The sequence below is a fragment of the Mytilus galloprovincialis genome, chromosome 3 (genome assembly GCF_965363235.1).
Source record: "Mytilus galloprovincialis chromosome 3, xbMytGall1.hap1.1, whole genome shotgun sequence".
NCBI lineage: Eukaryota > Metazoa > Mollusca > Bivalvia > Mytilida > Mytilidae > Mytilus > Mytilus galloprovincialis.
In genome coordinates, this window is record NC_134840.1 from 87773774 (window position 1) to 87794638 (window position 20865).

The following is a 20865-nucleotide window of genomic DNA, read 5'->3' on the forward strand; positions in this document are numbered from 1 at the left end:
ATATAATTTACAGAGTCACTTTATGTAATGTAGATAAAAAGTAATTGGCAATAAATAAATCTATCATCCTTATAAATATCAAACATCTAGTATACACATTTGTGTATTCAATTATGAGATCAAATACTTGTGTATTAAGAATTATATGTATATTGAGTGGTCAGTATAATTGTGTAAGACTGAGCTTGATAGGTAACCGGCAAATTCGTAATTCTTCCATGAACAGGCAGTTCATCTAGCTATGTAAACTGTCAAATTAGGTGACCTATTAAGTGCATGGCTTCACTTGACAGCTTTGGTGTCAAACACACTGTTAGTTAACACCAATTACCTTAGCTTTAGGTCGTAAATAAATTGCACTACTGGTTTACAAACATATTTGAACTAGAGTTATTTCCCCTTATTTGTCACCATTCAAAATTATTCCTTATATTTACGTTTTATGGGTGAAAAAGATTAAATCATAAAAATATAAAATTCAAATACATATGGAAAAATAACTTTTCATTATTTTTATACCTTTATACAATTTTTTTTAAACTAAAGGCTCTAAAGAGCCTGTGATGCTCACCTTGGTCTATGTGAATATTAAACAAAGGAAGCAGATGGATTCATGACAAAATTGTGTTTTGGTGATGATGATGTGTGTGTACATCTTACTTTACTGCACATTCTTGCTGCTTACAATTATCTCTATCTATAATGAACTTGGCCCAGTAGTTTCAGTGGAAAATGTTAGTAAAAATTTACAAATTTAGGGGGTCAATTGACCATTTCAGTCAAGTTGACTTATTTGTAAATCTTACTTTGCTGTACATTATTGCTGTTTACAGTTTATCTCTATCTATAATAATATTCAAGATTATAACCCAAAACAGTAAAGTTTCCTTAAAATTACCAATTTAGGGGCAGCAATCCAACAACGGTTGTCTGATTCATCTGAAAATTTCAGGGAAGATAGATCTTGACCTGATAAACAATATTACTCATGTCAGATTTGCTCTTAATGTTTTGGTTTTTGAGTTATAAACCAAAAACTGCATTTTCCCCCTATGTTCTATTTTTAGCCATGGCGGCCATCTTGGTTAGATGGCCGGGTCACCGGACACATTTTTTAAACTAGATACCCCAAAGATGATTGTGGCCAAGTTTGGATTAATTTGGCCCAGTAGTTTCAGAGGAGAAGATTTTTGTAAAAGATAACTAAGATTTACGAAAAATGGTTAAAAATTGACTATAAAGAGCAATAACTCCTAAAGGGGTCAACTGACCATTTCGTTCGGTTGACTTATTTGTAAATCTTACTTTGCTGAACATTATTGCTGAACAGTTTATCTCTATCTATAATAATATTCAAGATAATAACCAAAAACAGTAAAATTTCTTTTAAATTACCAATTTAGGGGCAGCAACCCAACAACGGGTTGTCCCATTCATCTGAAAATTTCAGGGCAGATAGATCTTGACCTGATAAACAATTTTACCCTGTCAGATTTGCTCTAAATGCTTCAGTTTTTGAGTTATAAGCCAAAAACTGCATTTTACCCCTATGTTCTATTTTTAGCCATGGCGGCCATCTTGGTTGGCTGGCCAGGTCACCGGACACTTTTTTTAAACTAAATACCCCAAAGATGATTGTGGCCAAGTTTGGATTAATTTGGCCCAGTAGTTTCAGAGGAGAAGATTTTTGTAAAAGATTACTAAGATTTACGAAAAATGGTTAAAAATTTAACATAAAGGGCAATAACTCCTAAAGGGGTCAACTGACCATTTCGGTCATGTTGACTTATTTGTAAATCTTACTTTGCTGAACATTATTGCTGTTTACAGTTTATCTCTATCTATAATAATATTCAAGATAATAACCAACTAGAGGCTCTAAAGAGCCTGTGTCGCTCACCTTGGCCTATGGGAATATTAAACAATGGACACAGATGGATTCATGACAAAATTGTGTTTTGGTGATGGTGATGTGTTTGTAGATCTTACTTTACTAAACATTCTTGCTGCTTACAATTATCTCTATCTATAACAGTACTTTCTGTGGAAAATGTTATTGAAAATCTTCAAATTTTAAAAAAATTGTTAACAAGAAGCTGTCACAACGACAGCAAACCGGATTTATTAACATTTATTTGTGTCCTGGCAATATCACAAGAACCATTACTGATGAATGGTGAAAGTGAAAATCATCAATATCAAATTTAACCTCCATTTTGTCATCAGTATCAACATATTAAAATTTGAAAAGCTTAGATTGAATGGTTCATGAGTAAATGCAACAACGTGAATGGAAACGCCATTTTACGATCTTTCAAGAACGATAACTCCTGAACGGTAAATGTCAAAATCGTCATTATTGAACTTGACCTCTATTTTGTCATCAGTAACAACATATTAAAATTTCAAAAGCTTTGTTTGAATGGTTCATGAGAAAATGCACAGACACGACGGGAAACACCATTTTTCAATCTTTCAAGAACCATAACTCCTGAACGGTAAAAGTCAAAATCGCCATTATTGAACTTGACCTTCATATAGTTGTCAGTAATAACATATGGGAAAAATTTAAAAGCTTTGGTTGAACGGTTCATGAGTTAATGCACGGACAACATTTGATTGCAGCACGCCCGACCGCCGTACATCCCCAAATCAATACCCAACATTTTTGTCACAAAAATCCGGTTAAAAATTGACTATGAAGAGCAATAACTCCTCAAAATTACCAATTCAGGGGCAGCAACCTAACAACTGATTATCCGATTCATCTGAAAATTCCAGGGCAGATAGATCGTGACCTGATCAATAATTTACTTCCTGTCAGATTTGCTCTTAATGCTTTGGTTTTTGAGTTATAAGCCAAAAACTGCATTTTACCCCCATGTTCTATTTTTAGCCATGGCGGCCATCTTGGTTTGTTGGCCGAGTTACAGGACACATTTTTTTAACTAGATACCCCAATGATGATTATGGCTAAGTTTGGTTAAATTTGGCCCAGTAGTTTCAGAGGAGAAGATTTTTCTAAAAGATTACTAAGATTTACGAAAAATGGTTAACTAGAGGCTCTAAAGAGCCTGTGTCGCTCACCTTGGTCTATGTGAATATTAAACAATGGACACAGATGAATTCATGACAAAATTGTGGTTTGGTGATGGTGATGTGTTTGTAGATCTTACTTTACTTAACATTCTTGCTGCTTACAATTATCTCTATCTATAACAGTACTTTCTGTGGAAAATGTTATTGAAAATCTTCAAATTTTAAGAAAATTGTTAAAAATTGACTATGAAGGGCAATAACTCCTTAGGGGTCAATTGACTATTTTGGTCATACTGACTTATTTTTAGTTCTTACTTTGATGTACATTATTGCTGTTTACAGTTTATCTCTATCTATAATAATATTCAAGATAATAACAAAAAATTAGCAAAATTTCCTCAAAATTACCAATTCAGGGGCAGCAACCTAACAACCGATTATCCAATTCATCTGAAAATTCCAGGGCAAATAGATCTTGACCTGATGAACAATAGTACCCCCATGTCAGATTTGCTCTTAATGCTTTGGTTTTTGAGTAATTAGCCAAAAACTGCATTTTCCCCCTATGTTCTATTTTTAGCCATGGCGGCCATCTTGGTTTGTTGGCCGAGTTACTGGACACATTTTTTTAATAAGATACCCCAATGATGATTATGGCTAAGTTTGGTTAAATTTGGCCCAGTAGTTTCAGAGGAGAAGATTTTTCTAAAAGATTACTAAGATTTACGAAAAATGGTTAACTAGAGGCTCTAAAGAGCCTGTGTCGCTCACCTTGGTCTATGTGAATATTAAACAATGGACACAGATGGATTCATGACAAAATTGTGGTTTAGTGATGGTGATGTGTTTGTAGATCTTACTTTACTAAACATTCTTGCTGCTTACAATTATCTCTATCTATAACAGTACTTTCTGTGGAAAATGTTATTGAAAATCTTCAAATTTTAAGAAAATTGTTAAAAATTGACTATGAAGGGCAATAACTCCTTAGGGGGTCAATTGACTATTTTGGTCATACTGACTTATTTTTAGTTCTTACTTTGATGTACATTATTGCTGTTTACAGTTTATCTCTATCTATAATAGTATTCAAGATAATAACCAAAAACAGCAAAATTTCCTTAAAATTACCATTTCAGGGGCAGCAACTCAACAACGAAATGTCCGATTCATCTGAAAATTACAGGGCAGATAGATCTTGACCTGATGAACAATAGTACCCCCCATGTCAGATTTGCTCTAAATGCTTTGGTTTTTGAGTTATAAGCCAAAAACTGCATTTTACCCCTATGTTCTATTTTTAGCCTTGGCGGCCATCTTGGTTGGTTGGCCGGGTCATCGGACACATTTTTCAAACTAGATACCCCAATGATGATTATGGCCAAGTTTGGTTAAATTTGGCCCAGTAGTTTCAGAGGAGAAGATTTTTCTAAAAGATTACTAAGATTTACGAAAAATGGTTAAAAATTGACTATAAAGGGCAATAACTCCTATATGGTTCAACTGACCATTTTGGTCATGTTGCCTTATTTGTAGATCTTACTTTGCTGAAAATTATTGCTGTTTACAGTTTATCTCTATCTATAATAATATTCAAGATAATAACCAAAAACAGTAAAATTTCCTTAAAATTACCATTTCAGGGGCAGCAACCCAACAACGGAATGTCCGATTCATCTGAAAATTTCAGGGCAGATAGATCTTGACCTGATGAACAATTTTACTGCTGTCAGATTTGCTCTAAATGCTTTGTTTTTTGAGTTATAAGCCAAAAACTGCATTTTACCCCAGTGTTCTATTTTTAGCCATGGCGGCCATCTTGGTTGGTTGGGTGGGGCACCGGACATATTTTTTAAACTAGATACCCCAATGATGATAATGGCCAAGTTTGGTTAAATTTGGCCCAGTAGTTTCAGAGGAGAAGATTTTTGTAAAAGTTAAAGCAGGACGACGCCGGACGACGGACGATGATGACAGACGGCGCCGGACGCCGGACGCCGGACGCCAAGTGATGAGAAAAGCTCACTTGGCCTTTCGGCCAGGTGAGCTAAAAACAGTAAAATTTCCTTTAAATTACCAATTTAGGGGCAGCAATCCAACAACTGGTTGTCCGATTCATCTGAAAATGTCAGGGCAGATAGATCTTGACCTGATAATCAATTTTACCTTGTCAGATTTGCTCTAAATGCTTTGGTTTTTGAGTTATAAGCCAAAAACTGCATTTTACCCCTATGTTCTATTTTTAGCCATGGCGGCCATCTTGGTTGGTTGGCCGGGTCACCAGACACATTTTTTAAACTAGATACCCCAATGATGATTGTGGCCAAGTTTGGATTAATTTGGCCCAGTAGTTTCAGAGGAGAAGATTTTTGTAAAAGTTAACGCTGGACGCAGGACGACGACGGACGACGACGGACGCCGGACGCACAGTGATGGGAAAAGCTCACTTGGCCCTTCGTATTTTTTACATTTATACTTCCTTTAACTGTATTACTATATTTTATCATAGTCTAATTTCCTTGTCAATTTATGAATGTTCATAGATGTAATACCTGTACATAGTATGTTTAAAGGCTACATAGACAGTAGTATCATTTTAAAATTACATTTAAAAAATAAATTTTAGATGTTGACAAATAGTAAAGAACATAAGACTGTGTTACACAAATCTATAAAAATCTTTAAAAGTGCAATGAAATATTAATAAATAAGATTTAAAATGACTTAACCAAGTGAACATGCATTGATGTTTTGGTATCTTTGATATACATTATAAGAAAATGTACTATAAATACTGAAATTCAGCTCGAAAAAGTTCGTACGCATTATGTGATGAGATTTGATTCTTCAATGCAGGTCATGACCTGCATTTTCATCGTCACAGGTTGACAGGTACACTGTGTCTAAACCACACCGGCAAAATTTGCTCGGACTCGATGGTATCTAACATCCGGCCCAATGACGGAACACCAATAGACAAAAGAAAGGTAGGTTTCTCTATGACGAAACCGGTTTGTATACATTGACGAAACCGGCCAGTTCCATTTTGACATGACCCATTTCCTTCTTCCATACACAGAGATACAATTATGTAGATGCTCATAATAACTAAATTTGCAATCTCCATGTCAATATCTATCTTCCCGTACCTTTCTTTCCATACAATGTGAACAATTTAACGAGAAATTAAACAATTTCGAGGCAAGGTTCATTCAATTTGTCATTTTGACATGCATTTTGACTTATTTCTCCGTTAATATAGAACGGTTGTAGAAAATATTGCATCTCACAATAGAAAATAGTTGTATATGTATATATATTCTTCGATATCATAAAAAAAAATAAAAAAATAAGGAGAAACCTACCTTTCTTTTGTCTATTGGTGTTCCGTCATTGGGCCGGATGTTAGATACCATCGAGTCCGAGCAAATTTTGCCGGTGTGGTTTAGACACAGTGAGGTATGAATGTGATCAATTTGATTGGCAGTTTAGGAGGCGGGGCATTGTAATTAAAGGTCCACCTTGTCTCTTATTGTTTAGTGATAATGACAGTTGTCAATCATACTAGTATTGAATCATTACCCACTTACCTAACAAAATGTTTTTAAAAAAGCCTGTACATCAATACACATTAATGAGATACATTCTTGAATAAACTGCTCCAATAATATACTCATTTGTTCAGTTTATATGTGTATTATGTGCACATACATGATAACCATAGGGAACTATATTTCAGTGTGAATACATTTAGTAACAGTAGCTAACCTGTCCTGTTGTTAGGGAGGCCGGTGCCTAAGTAAAGATTTAGAACAAGTTCTAATTTTTCCAAAAATGAGCCTTTGCATTCAATTTCAATTTTATTGGGAATATATTTTAAAACATAATTTTTGTATGCCTCTTGATTGCTGTCTGTCAATCAAAATAATGGAATCTATCAAAACACAAACCTTACACATGGCACCTCAACTTCATCCTGCTGTAGTGTGACTGAACCATCTAGACATACCTACACAAAAATATATTTTGTACACTTACAATATGATATACATAGAAAAGGCACTTGTTATACAGCATAGAGTATATATCATAATTGAATTACACCAAATATACAAAGGAGGTCAAAGAAATTTCAGCATATAAAATACAATTCATCTAAATGTTTAGACTTATCAAGATCATTGAGGACAGAAACTAAAAATCTTTGAAACCTTTGATTATAACTACCTCTGGTATTCAAAGCAGTTGATCTTGAATTTCCTTATCACGCATACGTTAAAATTTGGAAACAAAGTCAGGCTTGATTTTTTACACTTCAACATTTGACTTTGAGACAAGAATTTTACCAATTGTTTCATTCATGAGTATGCAAAACAACAGCCATGTTATGCCTGTAACCTTTATAATGGAGAATACATGTATATCTTATTTAATATAAATTACAGTAAACTTTGACAAACGATTAAAACTCTGAAAAAGTGTACTTGTCAAGAAAATCATTCATATTGTTTACTTCTTTCCAACCTTTAGTTTTATCAAACAAAGATTAAGCAATTGTGGTATGGTTAACTTTCTCAAGCATGGCAACATAAAAATTAGTTAATTAAACATTTGACTAAAAAACTCACTGGTTGACAAGATTTCCTTGAAGCATGAATTTTACCAGCATAAATAGATAGAGTTGCTGATTTGGCTTTAACTGTTCCTTTAGAAGGCTGCACAACATTTATGATATGAAAAACTGCCCACACTATAGAACAACATAAAGAACTAGCTATGGCTACTGCTATCGTTGTTGTTTGAACATCATCACTGAAGAAAATCACATCGTTGGCCACAAATGATAGATAGTCATAAACCACACCAGCCATTACCTACAAAGAATAAAACTAGAGGCTCTAAAGAGCCTGTGTCGCTCACCTTGGTCTATGTGAATATTAAACAAAGGAAGCAGATAGATTCATGACAAAATTGTGTTTTGGTGATGGTGATGTGTTTGTACATCTTACTTTACTGAACATTCTTGCTACTTACAATTATCTCTATCTATAATGAACTTGGCCCAGTAGTTTCAGTGGAAAATGTTAGTTAAAATTTACAAATTTTATGAAAATTGTTAAAAATTGACTGTAAAGGACAATAACTCCTTAGGGGTCAATTGACCATTTCCGTCATGTTGACTTATTTGTAAATCTTACTTTGCTTAACATTATTGATGTTTACAGTTTAATCTATCTATAATAATATTCAAGATAATAACCAAAAACAGCAAAATTTCCTTAAAATTACCAATTCAGGGGCAGCAACCCAACAACAGGTTGTCAGATTCATCTGAAAATTTCAGGGCAGATAGATCTTGACCTGATAAACAATTTAACCCCATGTCAAATTTGCTCTAAAGGCTGCGGTTTCAGAGTTATAAGCCAAAATCTACATTTCACCCCTATGTTCTATTTTTAGCCATGGCGGCCATCTTGGTTGGTTGGCCAGTTCACTGGACACATTTTTTTAACTAGATACCCCAATGATGATTGTGGTCAAGTTTGGTTTAATTTGGCCCAGCAGTTTCAGAGGAGAAGATTTTTGTAAAAGATGACCAAGATTTACGAAAAATGGTTAAAAATTGACTATAAAGGGCAATAACTCCTAAAGGGGTCAACAGACCATTTTGGTCTTGTTGACTTATTTGTAGATCTTACTTTACTGAACATTTTTGCTGTTTACAGTTTACCTCTATCTATGATAATATTCAAGATAATAACCAAAAACAGCAAAATTTCCTTAAAATTACCATTTCAGGGGCAGTAACCCAACAACGGAATGTCCGATTCATCTGAAAACTTCAGGGCAGATAGATCTTGACCTGATGAACAATATTACCCCATGTCAGATTTGCTCTAAATGCTTTGGTTTTTGAGTTATAAGCCAAAAACTGCATTTTACCCCTATGTTCTATTTTTAGCCATGGCGGCCATCTTGGTTGGTTGGCCGGGTCACCGGACACAATTTTTAAACTAGATACCCTAATAATGATTGTGGCCAAGTTTGGTAAAAATTGGCCCAGTAGTTTCAGAGGAGAAGATTTTTGTAAAAGCTAACGACGGACGACGACGACGACGACGACAACGGACGACGGACGACGGACGACGGACGCCGGACGCCGGACGCCAAGTGATGAGAAAAGCTCACTTGGCCCTTTGGGCCAGGTGAGCTAATAAAAAGTAATTACAAAGAATAAAATAAATAGTAATTACAAAGAATACCAGATGCTCTGCATGGCCAAGCTTTATACGACCGCAGAGGTCAAACCCTGAACAGTTAGAGCAACTATCTATAATAATATTCAAGATAATAAACCAAAAACAGCAAAATTTCCTTAAAATTACTAATTCAGGGGCAGCACCCTAACAACAGGTTGTCCGATCCATCTGAAAATTTTAGGGCAGATAGATCTTGACCTGATTAACAATTTAACCGTTGTCAGATTTGCTCTAAATGCTTTGGTTTTTTGAGTTATAAGCCAAAAACTGTATTTTACCCCTATGTTATATTTATAGCTGTGGCGGCCATCTTGGTTGGTTGGCCAGGTCACTGGACACATTTTCTAAACTAGATACCCCAAAGATGATTGTGGCTAAGTTTGGATTTTTTTGGCCCGGTAGTTTCAGAGGAGAAGATTTTTCTAAAAGATTACTAAGATTTACATAATATGGTTAAAATTTGACTATAAAGGGCATTAACTCCTTAAGGGGTCAACTGACCATTTCGGTCATGTTGACTTATTTGTAAATCTTACTTTACTGAACATTATTGCTGTTTACAGTTTATCTCTATCTATAATAATATTCAAGATAATAACCAAAAACAGCAAAAATTTCCTTAAAATCACCAATTCAGAGGCAGCAACCCAACAAAAGGTTGTCCGATTCATCTATAAATTGCAGGGCAGATAGATCTTGACCTGATAACCAATTTTACCCCATGTCAGATTTGCTCTAAATGCTTTGGTTTTTGAGTTATAAGCAAAAAACTGCATTTTACCCCTATGTTCTATTTTTAGCCATGGCGGCCATCATGGTTGGTTGGCCGTATCACCAGACACATTTTTTAAACTAGAGACCCCAATGATGATTGTGGCCAAGTTTGGTTAAATTTGACCCAGTATTTTCAGAGGAGAAGATTTTTGTAAAAGTTAACAGACGACGCTGGACGACGACGGACGCAAAGTGATGAGAAAAGTTCACATGGCCCTTCGGGCCAGGTGAGCTAAAAAAGACAACAACTCAAAAACTTGACTTTCACCACTGAACCACGAAAATGAGTTCAAGATCAGATGACACCTGCCAGCTAGACATGTACACCCTACAATCATTCAATACACCAAATATAGATGACCTTTTGCATACAGTATAAAAAACATACCAAAACACAAAAACTTTAACTATACCACTGAACCATGAAAATGAGTTCAAGGTTATATGACACCTGCCAGTTGGCCATGAACATGTTACAGTCCTTCTATACACCAACTATACTAGACCTATTGCTTATAGTATCTGAGATATGGACTAGACCACCAAAACTTAACCTTGTTCACTGATCCATGAAATGATGTCAAGGTCAAGTGAAAACTGTCTGAGGGGCATGAGGATCTTGCAAGATACACTCAAATATAGTTATCCTATTACTCATAATAAGAGAGAAATTAACATTACAAAATATTTTAACTTTTTTTTTCAAGTAGTCAAGGACAATAAGCATTTGACAGACAGACACTTAGTAACATAAGGCAAAATTTCTGGATCAGCCACTGACCTTCTAAATATAAAGCTTTTAAGAAGCAAGCCGCTGCGGCTGGATCACTGTCCCTTAGTCAAGCTTTCTGCGACAAAAGTCATAGGCTCGTCATGCTGAAATGAAACACTTGCTTTACTGACCATCTATTTTATATTGAAAGTATCAAAGATAAAGGTTTTACTACAAGCATCACATAGACTTGAAATTTATGATGTCAATGTCAGATAAATCCTGTCTGTCAAACATGTACACCTTACAACTATTCCACAAACCAAATATAGCTGACCTATTGCTATTAGTATTTGAAGATCAGACCCAAACACAAAACTTAACATTGACCAATAAACCATGAAAATGAGGTAATGGTCATATGATACCCACCTGACTGACATGTACATCTTACAATTATTCCATACACCAAATATAGATGACTCTTTGCTACTTGAAAAACAGACCATAACACAAAAAGGGACATAACTCAAAACAGCATTAGAGACCGTACCAAAATTTGTGCTTGATCTGTATTTTGTGTTAATAAGCTTAAGCATTGTGCATAAGTTTCATAGCATTTTGTTGAGGCAAACTGAGTAATTTTTCAATTTGTAAGGGGACATAACTCTAGAACATTAAAAGTGACACCCCCAAAGTTCAAACTTGATCTGTATTTTGAGGTAATAAATAATGTGAATAATAAGTTTCATATTATTTGGTTAAGGCTAACTTATTTAAGAACGGAAACATAAAATTAATGCCCCCTCCACTACTGTGAGAGCATAAAAAACTAGAGGCTCTCAAGAGCCTGTGTCGCTCACCTGTTACTGTATTTACTGATGTCTGCCATCTTGGTTGGTAGGCAGGGTCATTAGACACTTTTTTTAAAAAAGATACCCTATTAATGATTGTGGGCAAGTTTGGTTAAATTTGGCCCATAGTTTTAGAAAAGAAGATTTTTGTACAAATTACAAAAATGACGAAAAGTTGTTCAAAATTGACTATAAAGGACAATAACTCCTTAAGGAGTTCTCTGACAATTTTGGTCATGTTTGACTTATTTGTAGATCTTACTTTGCTGAACATTATTGCTGTTTACAGATTATCTCTATCTATAATAGTATTCAAGATAATAACCAAAAACTGTAAAATTTCCTTAAAATTACAAATTCAGGGGCAGCAACCCAACAACCAGTTGTCCGATCCATCTGAAAATTTCAGGGCAGATAGATCTTGACCTAATAAACAATTAAACCCCCCCCCCCCCCACGTCAGATTTGCTCTAAATGCTTTGGTTTTGAGTTATAAGCCAAAAACAGCATTTTACCCCTATGTTCTATTTTTAGCTGTAGCCGCCATCTTGGTTACATGGCAGGGTCACCGGACACATTTTTTAAACTAGATACCCCAAAGATGATTGTTGCCAAGTTTGGTTAAATTTGGCCAAGTAGTTTCAGAGGAAAAGATTTTTGTAAAAGATTACTAAGATTTACGAAAAATGGTTAAAAATTGACTATAAAGGGCAATAACTCCTAAAGGGGTCAATTGATCATTTCAGTCATGTTGACTTATTTGTAAATCTTACTTTGCTGAACATTATTGCTGTTTACAGTTTATCTTTATCTATAATAATATTCAAGATAATAACCAAAAACAGCAAAATTTCCTTAAAATGACCAATTCAGGGGCAGCAACCCAACAACAGGTTGTCCGATTCATCTGAAAATTTCAGGGCAGATAGATCTTGACCTGTTAATTAATTTAACCCCCGTGTCAGATTTGCTCTAAATGCTTTGGTTTTTGAGTTATAAGCCAAAAACTGCATTTTACCCCTGTGTTCTATTTTTAGCCATGGCGGCCATCTTGGTTTAATGGCCAAGTCATCGGACACATTTTTTAAACTAGATACCCAAAGGATGATTGTGCCCACGTTTGGTTAAATTTGGCCCAGTAGTTTCAGAGAAGATTTTTGTAAAAGTTTACGGACGACGGATGATGGACCCAGGACGACGGACGCCAAGTGATGAGAAAAGCTCACTTGACCTTTCAGGTCAGGTGAGCTAAAAACAGATAAATATAGACAACAATGATGAACAACATTGAACATGCATTGTATACATATAGCATTGTGTATAAATTTTAAACATGAAACCAGCTAGTAACATGATGTTAACTTACCAACAAGCTGTTCCTTTTTAAACAACTACCATTTCACATCTTGCTATTGTTAAACCTACAAGTAAAATGTGAAATGTTAAATGTGAAAACTTACATAAAAGATACATTAAATCTGTTCATGTAAAACAAACATATATTGATGAGGATAAAGGAGATTGTCATTTCATATCAATAGGTCATTACATATAACTCAAAGAAATTATAAATATATTTATGAAAAAGGTTATCTATTAATTTACAACTTATCAAAGTAATCAATACAGATAAAAATAAAAACAAAACTGTAAACTATTAAGTCCCTGAGCTGGAGGATCTTCAAGGTATAAAAATGTCCTTTGTACACAATCTCTATATTATTAATAAATCTGTATTATTCCAAAAGAACCTCACTGATCTCAATTACTAACTTCAAGAAAGCAATAAAATGACACATTTTTAAAGTTCATAGCAGAGTAAAATTTGTGAAAGAATCAATACAAAATATCAACATAATTCAAGTTACAGCTGTGAATCATAAACAACCATACAAATGTTCAATAATAAGAAAAACATAAAAGTATCATAAGAAGCTTACACCAAGATTTCTTATTGATTTACAATATATTGTCTGTAGTAAAACAAATAAATGTTGATCAATTATTCATAACTATTCATAATCATGATCATTAATACATAACAAGACAAATCATTATAAATCTCATCAATATATCATTATCCCTTCAAAACATTTTTATAATGGTATTAAATAGTCCATAAAGAAAATTGAAAAAATGCTTTCTTAAAAAGAAATTAATAAACATGATAAATCAGTGTGGCAGGTCCGCTTCTGATTTTATTTTGATGCTAGTAATTTGATTATGAGATGATAAACAGACAGACAAACTTGAATGGTACATGCATGCACATGTATTTCTTTATTTTATCTCTCAGCAATAATATTCAGCTTTTCTTTGAAAATGATTTGCAAACCTTTTTTCATTGATAAAAAATATTATAATCTATTATTTGAATAAGAGGTTAACTTATCTAAATATTTTAATAGATACTTGGTACATTTCACTTTTACTAAAACTTTAAAACATATTTAAAACCACCAAATGTTTCCCCTTTTGACAGAGTTTTCAGTGTTTTTGAATATAATCTTAACCTGTTTTATGATGACCATCGCCATCATCAACTTATTTCCCCCCATCATCAAATAATTAAAAGACAATATTCTCTCACTGATTATGTTGCTGTCAGCAGTTACTGTCTATAGCTGTCTATTACACTTTTCAGAACATACTATGACCTATAAATTGTAGGTGCTTTCATATATGTTATTTCAGACTATTATAGGTTGTTGCTGCTTAGCAATTAATACTCTTTACTTTAATATTCAATAAGAGTGTTAAAAATGTTGAATTTAATATAAAGATCTTATTTAAGGGCTGTGGATTTATTTGTTTTCATGAGTATCAAGTTTTGTGGATTAAAGAAAACTTGCATTTTCATAGATATTTGATTTTGTGGTTTTGCAAAAGTCTGAATACATGCAATATAGAAAATTTGCAATTCGTTGTACATTGAAATTTGTGATGACTGAGTACATGAAATCCACAAAACTTTATATTCAACGAATAATAATGGATTCACAGTACTTCTTTTTTGCCTTCACCTGACAAATTTTGATTGAGATAAGCAACTTGATATTTTATGGAGATCTTGATATTCTTAGCATTTTTTCCTCTTCAAATACATGTAGTTGCTTTCTATCGAAAATTATTAACATTTAACCCATATTTTTGTTTTTTTTTTGGTCATTTTTAGCCAAAGTAGCCATGGTGGTTGGTTGTTGGGATCAAATTACTTTATACCAGATAGCCTGAGGATCACCCTTGGCAGGTTTGGTCATTATTGGTCCTCTGGTTTTAGTGCAGATGATTTAGAAAAGTATTGTAACAATAATTTGTTAAAAATCTATGAGACTTCTTTAGAGGAACAAGGTTTTAACTTCATTTTTCAGAATCTGTATCACTGATATAACAACCCCCCTACTGGTTAAAAATTCATTGTACAGGAACAAAATGCTAACCTGATCTATAACTTGTCATGATGTAAACTTTATAACGAATATATGATTCAAGCATGATGGAAAAAAAATGGGAAAATTGATTATTAGAGTGAATTTTTCTAAGTTCAAGGACAACTCTGCACAAAATAGCCAGACAGATCAAAATTTGATCTTGATCTGTACTTGTAATGATAAAACTATACACCAATAAAATGTTTCGCTGAGCAAGGCCTGATACAACCGCAGAGGTTGAACCCTGAACAGTTGGGACAAATTTGGATACAATATTCAAGCTTGATACTGTCTGAATTTGGATTGTTATCAAATTTTTGACATAATATAGGTTTCTGACACAAAACAAATATCAAGGTCTTAGAAATCTATTGCGCAATACTGTGCAATTAAAGATTTCTTCGTGAAACTATAAAAATTTAGAAATTTTTTTTTAACCCATTAAAAATGTTGGAACCCCCAAAACTTTTTGAATCCCCCCATGGAGCAATTACCCCCACACTTGATCCCTACCTTTCCTTTGTAGTATTGAACCTTATAGTATAATTTCAGATAAATCCATACTCTTACATACAAGTTATTGTCCAGAAACTACAAAAATGCTTGTTTTTGGCCCTTAATTCCTAAACTGCTGGCACCATAACCCCGAAAATGAATCCAAACCTTCTACTTGTTGTAATAAACATTGTGAAACAATTTCAGAGCAATTGAAATACTTATACACAAGTTATTATCCTGAAAGTAGAAAAATGCTTGTTTTGAACCCATTTTCCTAAACGGTTAAGACCATCATTCCCAAAATCAATCCCAACCTTTCTTTTTTGGTATTGAACCTTCTTATTAAATTTCAAAGAGATCCATTCATGTAAACTAAAGTTATTTTCTGGAAACCAATGTGTCTTTGGACAACGCAGACAATATCATGCCATTATATGATCCCCAAAAATTTAAGGTCGTATAAATCTAATCAATAAACATTGTATCTTTTAGAATGAAAAAAAAAAATATGTGTAAAACTGATTTTACTGACTCAAATTTTAACCTATAGTCCACTTTAACTTCGTCAAGGAGTTTTAAATGGGATTATGATAGGATGACTTTTTTGTCAGATTTTCAGAATCCTCTGGTTTTATCCATTTGAATGCTTTTAAAAAATTTGTCCATTGACCCCCATTTTTCTTTTTATAATCTTTTACATGTATAATGATAAGCCATCTGTAGAAGTGTCATAAAATTTTGATTATTTTTTAATAGTTTTTAAGAACTTAAACTTGTCAATCAGTCAATGATAAAGCTATGAAAAGTCAAGACAGAACATTTTCCCGCCAAAATTTCAATGGTTAATATCTTGAAAAACAAGCACATTGACCTATATATTTTTTTTGCTCTTTTGATTCCTTTATTTATCTCCTATCAATTTAAACTAGTTTTTTGAAAATTAATTATTTTGAGTTATTTTTTCTGAGAAGAGAACTCCCTTAATCTTTAAAAATAAAATTATTAGATCTATGTATATTGTTTTTATCATGTTTTTCAGTACATGTATAAATTGATTGTTATCTACATTTAATACTCAACTAAATATTATTGCTATACACATATCATATGAACATTCATGGTCCTTTATATACATTCTGATCATATTTTGCATGGGTCAGTCTTTTCACTGTTGAACAGCACCGAACACCCAAAAAGACCACTTACATGTACCCTAAAGAAAAACAGTAATGTTTCACAATAAAACAATAAAATCGATTAAATTACGTAAAATTTAATCCCGTTTGCATGTTTTTCACATTTTTTATGTGCATAAGCCATTGTAAGGGATGTTATTAATAAAGTTGAGAATCAGAATAAAAACATATATCCAGGAGAGGGGGGCAAGGGGTTTAACTGTTATGCTGTTATGTGGTAGTTAGTTCTGGGTTTAACTGTTATGATGTTATGGGGTAGTTTAATTCTGGGTTTAACTGTTATGCTGTTATGGGGTAGTTTAATTCTTTGTTATCTGTTATTCTGAAAATATATTTGCTGTTAGCCGTTTTTATCCATTTTCAATTCCTTGTTATCTGTTTTAAACCAAATCAATTTACTGTTTTGCTGTAATTGGAACCCCCCTGTCCCCCCTCATCCAGCAATATTTTTTTCCCAGCTGTACATTGTCTGTATTTCAATGTATATTATCAGAAGTACATTACTAGTCTTCTTATATTATCTTATCCTCTTTACTTTTCAATAATTAGAAATAATTTGTTTAAATAAGTTAAAACATTTTATTTAATGTGAAATTATAACAATAATTATATTTAAAAACCAGATGCTCCGCATGGAGCAGCTTTATATGACCGCAGAGGTTGAACCCTGAACGGTTGGGGCAAGTATGGACACAACATTCAAGCTGGATACAGCTCTTAATTTGGATTGTGATTAAATAGTTGACACAGCATAGGTTTCTGTTCTGACACAGAATGAATGTGGTCTAATGAACTTAACTTTTTGTTTTGCCTTTGAGCAATTCACTATGCTGTTGAATATGAATCCTCTCAAAAAAATGTTTGAAGAAATTTTCTTTTTATTTATGAAATCTGAAATGAGAAAAATTGACCCCCCCAAATTTTTTTTTCACATCCCCCTTTCCCTTATTCCAAAACTGATCTCAATTCAAATTACTATTGGAGTTTGCAACAATAACTACTCATTTAAATACATCATAAAATATTAAAATGTAAAATAAAGTGCTTGTTATCACTGAATGGTAAAGATTGTTTTAATTTATCAGTTGGTAGTAAAAGTGAATATACATTGTATATTGTATAAAACAATGATTTAAGTTGATTCAACTACTATTCTGGACAAAGAAAGATAACTCCAATTAAAAATTTCTTGCTATTGCGCAATATTGTGCAATTAGATATTTCTTGCTATTGCCCAATACTGTGCAATTGAAAATACTTGCTATTGCACAATACTGTGCAATTGAAGATTTCTTGCTATTGCACAATACTGTGCAATTGAAAATTTCTTGCTATTGCACAATACTGTGCAATTGAAAATTTCTTGCTGTTGCACAATACTGTGCAATTGAAAATTTCTTGCTATTGCTGAATACTGTGTTATTGAAAATTTCTTGCTATTGCACAATACTTATATAATAATTTTGGATCCTGATTTGGACCAACTTGAAAACTTGGGCCCATAATCAAAAATCTAAGTACATGTTTAGATTCAGCATATCAAAGAAGCCCAAGAATTCAATTTTTGTTAAAATCAAACTTAGTTTAATTTTGGACCCTTTGGACTTTAATGTAGACCATTTTGAAAACGGGACCAAAAATTAAGACTCTACATACACAGTTAGATTTGGCATATCAAAGAACCCCAATTATTCAATTTTTGATGAAATCAAACAAAGTTTAATTTTGGACCCCGATTTGGACCAACTTTAAAACTGGGCCAATAATAAAAAATCAAAGTACATTTTTAGATTCAGCATATCAAAGAACCCCAAGGATTCAATTTTTGTTAAAATCAAACTAAGTTTAATTTTGGACCCTTTGGACCTTAATGTAGACCAATTTGAAAACGGGACCAAAATTTAAGAATCTACATACACAGTTAGATTGGGCATATCAAATCACTTTTAAATGAATTATGACTTCTGATTACTTTTGTAACTATAATATACCAAGGATTTGTATAGTTAGATGGATTGGAATCTCGTGGTTTATCGTAATCTCTTCTGCAGCGAGACTTTGGTACTCGCCACTATTACTACTACTACTACTTGTCACTTATGATATCGGAATGTGATTTTTTTGTACACATGCATCAAGTTGTGTTCTTATTTTTGTCACGTATAGACAATGTTGTAATGGTTAAGGATTTTATTCATTCTTAACATGTCAGTGGCTAGTCATTATCATAAGTTTGGAACAAGTACTGTTGAAGAGGGAGCCCACTGGTAAACCCTATAAAACTGCCTGTGCATGTTACTGTAGCCGGTTTCAATCATCATAAACATATATAGGCATGTAAATATCACTGAAAATACACCTATGTCGTGTAATTGCAGTAATTCAGAATACACCTATGGACCAATTTCCCATGTTATAACAGGAGACCTTAACATCGTTCGCGACCGAGAGTTAAAATCATTCCTCAGTAAAGGACCTAAATATCGTCCCCCGTCAACTATTAACTGGAATGAGTGTCGTAATATCATCAACGACTCACTCCGCGCCTACTGTTTGAAATGGGTAAAACGGGAAAAAGCTGACAAAAAATCTTTGGACTCTTTTATTAATTCAGTAATGAAGATAGTTGATATTCGAATACAACATTTTAAAGAACATTTTACCCTCAACAAAAACTATAAAAACCCTATTTCGCGTATCAAAAATAAACTAACAGCACTAGCCAAGGAATTTGTTTTTGTCCCGGCTGATAAAGCTGCTAATAATATCATTATTGTTTGACGTAAATTTTATATAGAGGTTCTGCAAAAGGAAATCACGAATTCACCAACATTCCTACTGACTTCATTTTCAGAAAACGACATCTGTAACAAACATAAACTTTTAGCTACTTCTTTACAAGCAGAACCAAACACAATGAAAGTCCCAACTATGTACTGGCTTCCGAAGCTGCACAAAAAACCTTACAAATATAGATTTATTTCATCTTCCAGCCATTGTTCAACTACTAAATTGTCTGTTTTACTTACTAGTACACTTGGTACAATAAAAAACCTGATAATAAATTGTTCAAATAAGGCCTTTGAAAATAGTGGAATTAATTACTTTTGGAGTGTCAAAAACTCGTTGGAAGTACTTGATAAATTGCATGCATATATTGGTGATTTTGAATCTGTTCAAAGTTTTGATTTTTCTACCCTATATACCACTTTGCCTCATATTCTTATTAAGAAAAAATTCACATCCCTAATTAACTGGGCATTTAAAAAGTCGGAATGCGAGTACATATGTTCAAACTCTTTTAGATCATTTTTTAGTAGCAATAAACAAAAGAAGTATGTCAATTGGACATGCTTTGATACTATTTATGCACTTGAATTTTTACTTGATAACATTTTTGTTCGCTTTGGAGATTCCGTACATCGTCAAGTTATTGGAATTCCAATGGGGACTAACTGTGCATCACTTATTGCGGACCTGTTTTTGTATTGTTATGAGTTACAATTTATGACTAAAATTAGCAAAGACCCATCAAAACAACATTTGATACAAAAATTTAACAATACTTTTAGATATTTGGATGATATATTGGCTCTAAATAATGACGACTTCAGTATGTATACTAAAGAAATTTATCCTGTAGAACTTACTTTAAATAAAGCTAATGATAACAATGACCACTGCCCTTTCCTCGATCTTGATATCTATATCATAAACGGGAAGCTTAATACAAAAATTTATGATAAAAGAGATGATTTTTCATTTCCTATTGTTAATTATCCATTTTTAGATGGTGACGTTCCCTTGTCACCATCTTATGGTGTTTATATATCTCAACTTGTACGATTCGCTCGTGTATGTAACAATGTATTAGATTTTAGCGAGAGAAATTTATGTATTACTGAAAAATTATTACACCAGGGTTTTCGATATCACAAACTGGTCAAAACATTTACTAAATTTTATCACCGGTATAAGGAAATAATTCGTAAATATAACTCAACATGCAGACATCTTATACGTTCAGGTATTTCACATCCAAAATTTTATGGAAATATTCTTTATAAAGCACAAAAATGTCAGTATTCTCCTCAGAAACTA

General features: G+C 33.2%; 1 protein-coding gene across 3 annotated transcripts in view; it reads right to left on the minus strand.

The window, feature by feature from the left end:
- LOC143069295 (uncharacterized) overlaps positions 1-20865 on the minus strand; it is a 55853-nt gene that overhangs the window by 29609 nt on the left and 5379 nt on the right. For 2 of the 3 annotated variants that reach the window (XM_076243855.1, XM_076243854.1), the window contains exons 2-4: positions 13006-13060; positions 7668-7913; positions 6990-7048 (exon numbers count right to left, since the gene is read on the minus strand). In XM_076243855.1, coding sequence (XP_076099970.1) covers positions 6990-7048; positions 7668-7910 — 302 coding nt within the window. In that variant the 5' untranslated portion in view covers positions 7911-7913; positions 13006-13060. Of the gene's footprint in view, positions 1-6989; positions 7049-7667; positions 7914-10854; positions 10950-13005; positions 13061-20865 lie in introns of all 3 variants that reach the window. The other variant, XM_076243857.1, reaches the window with a different exon arrangement.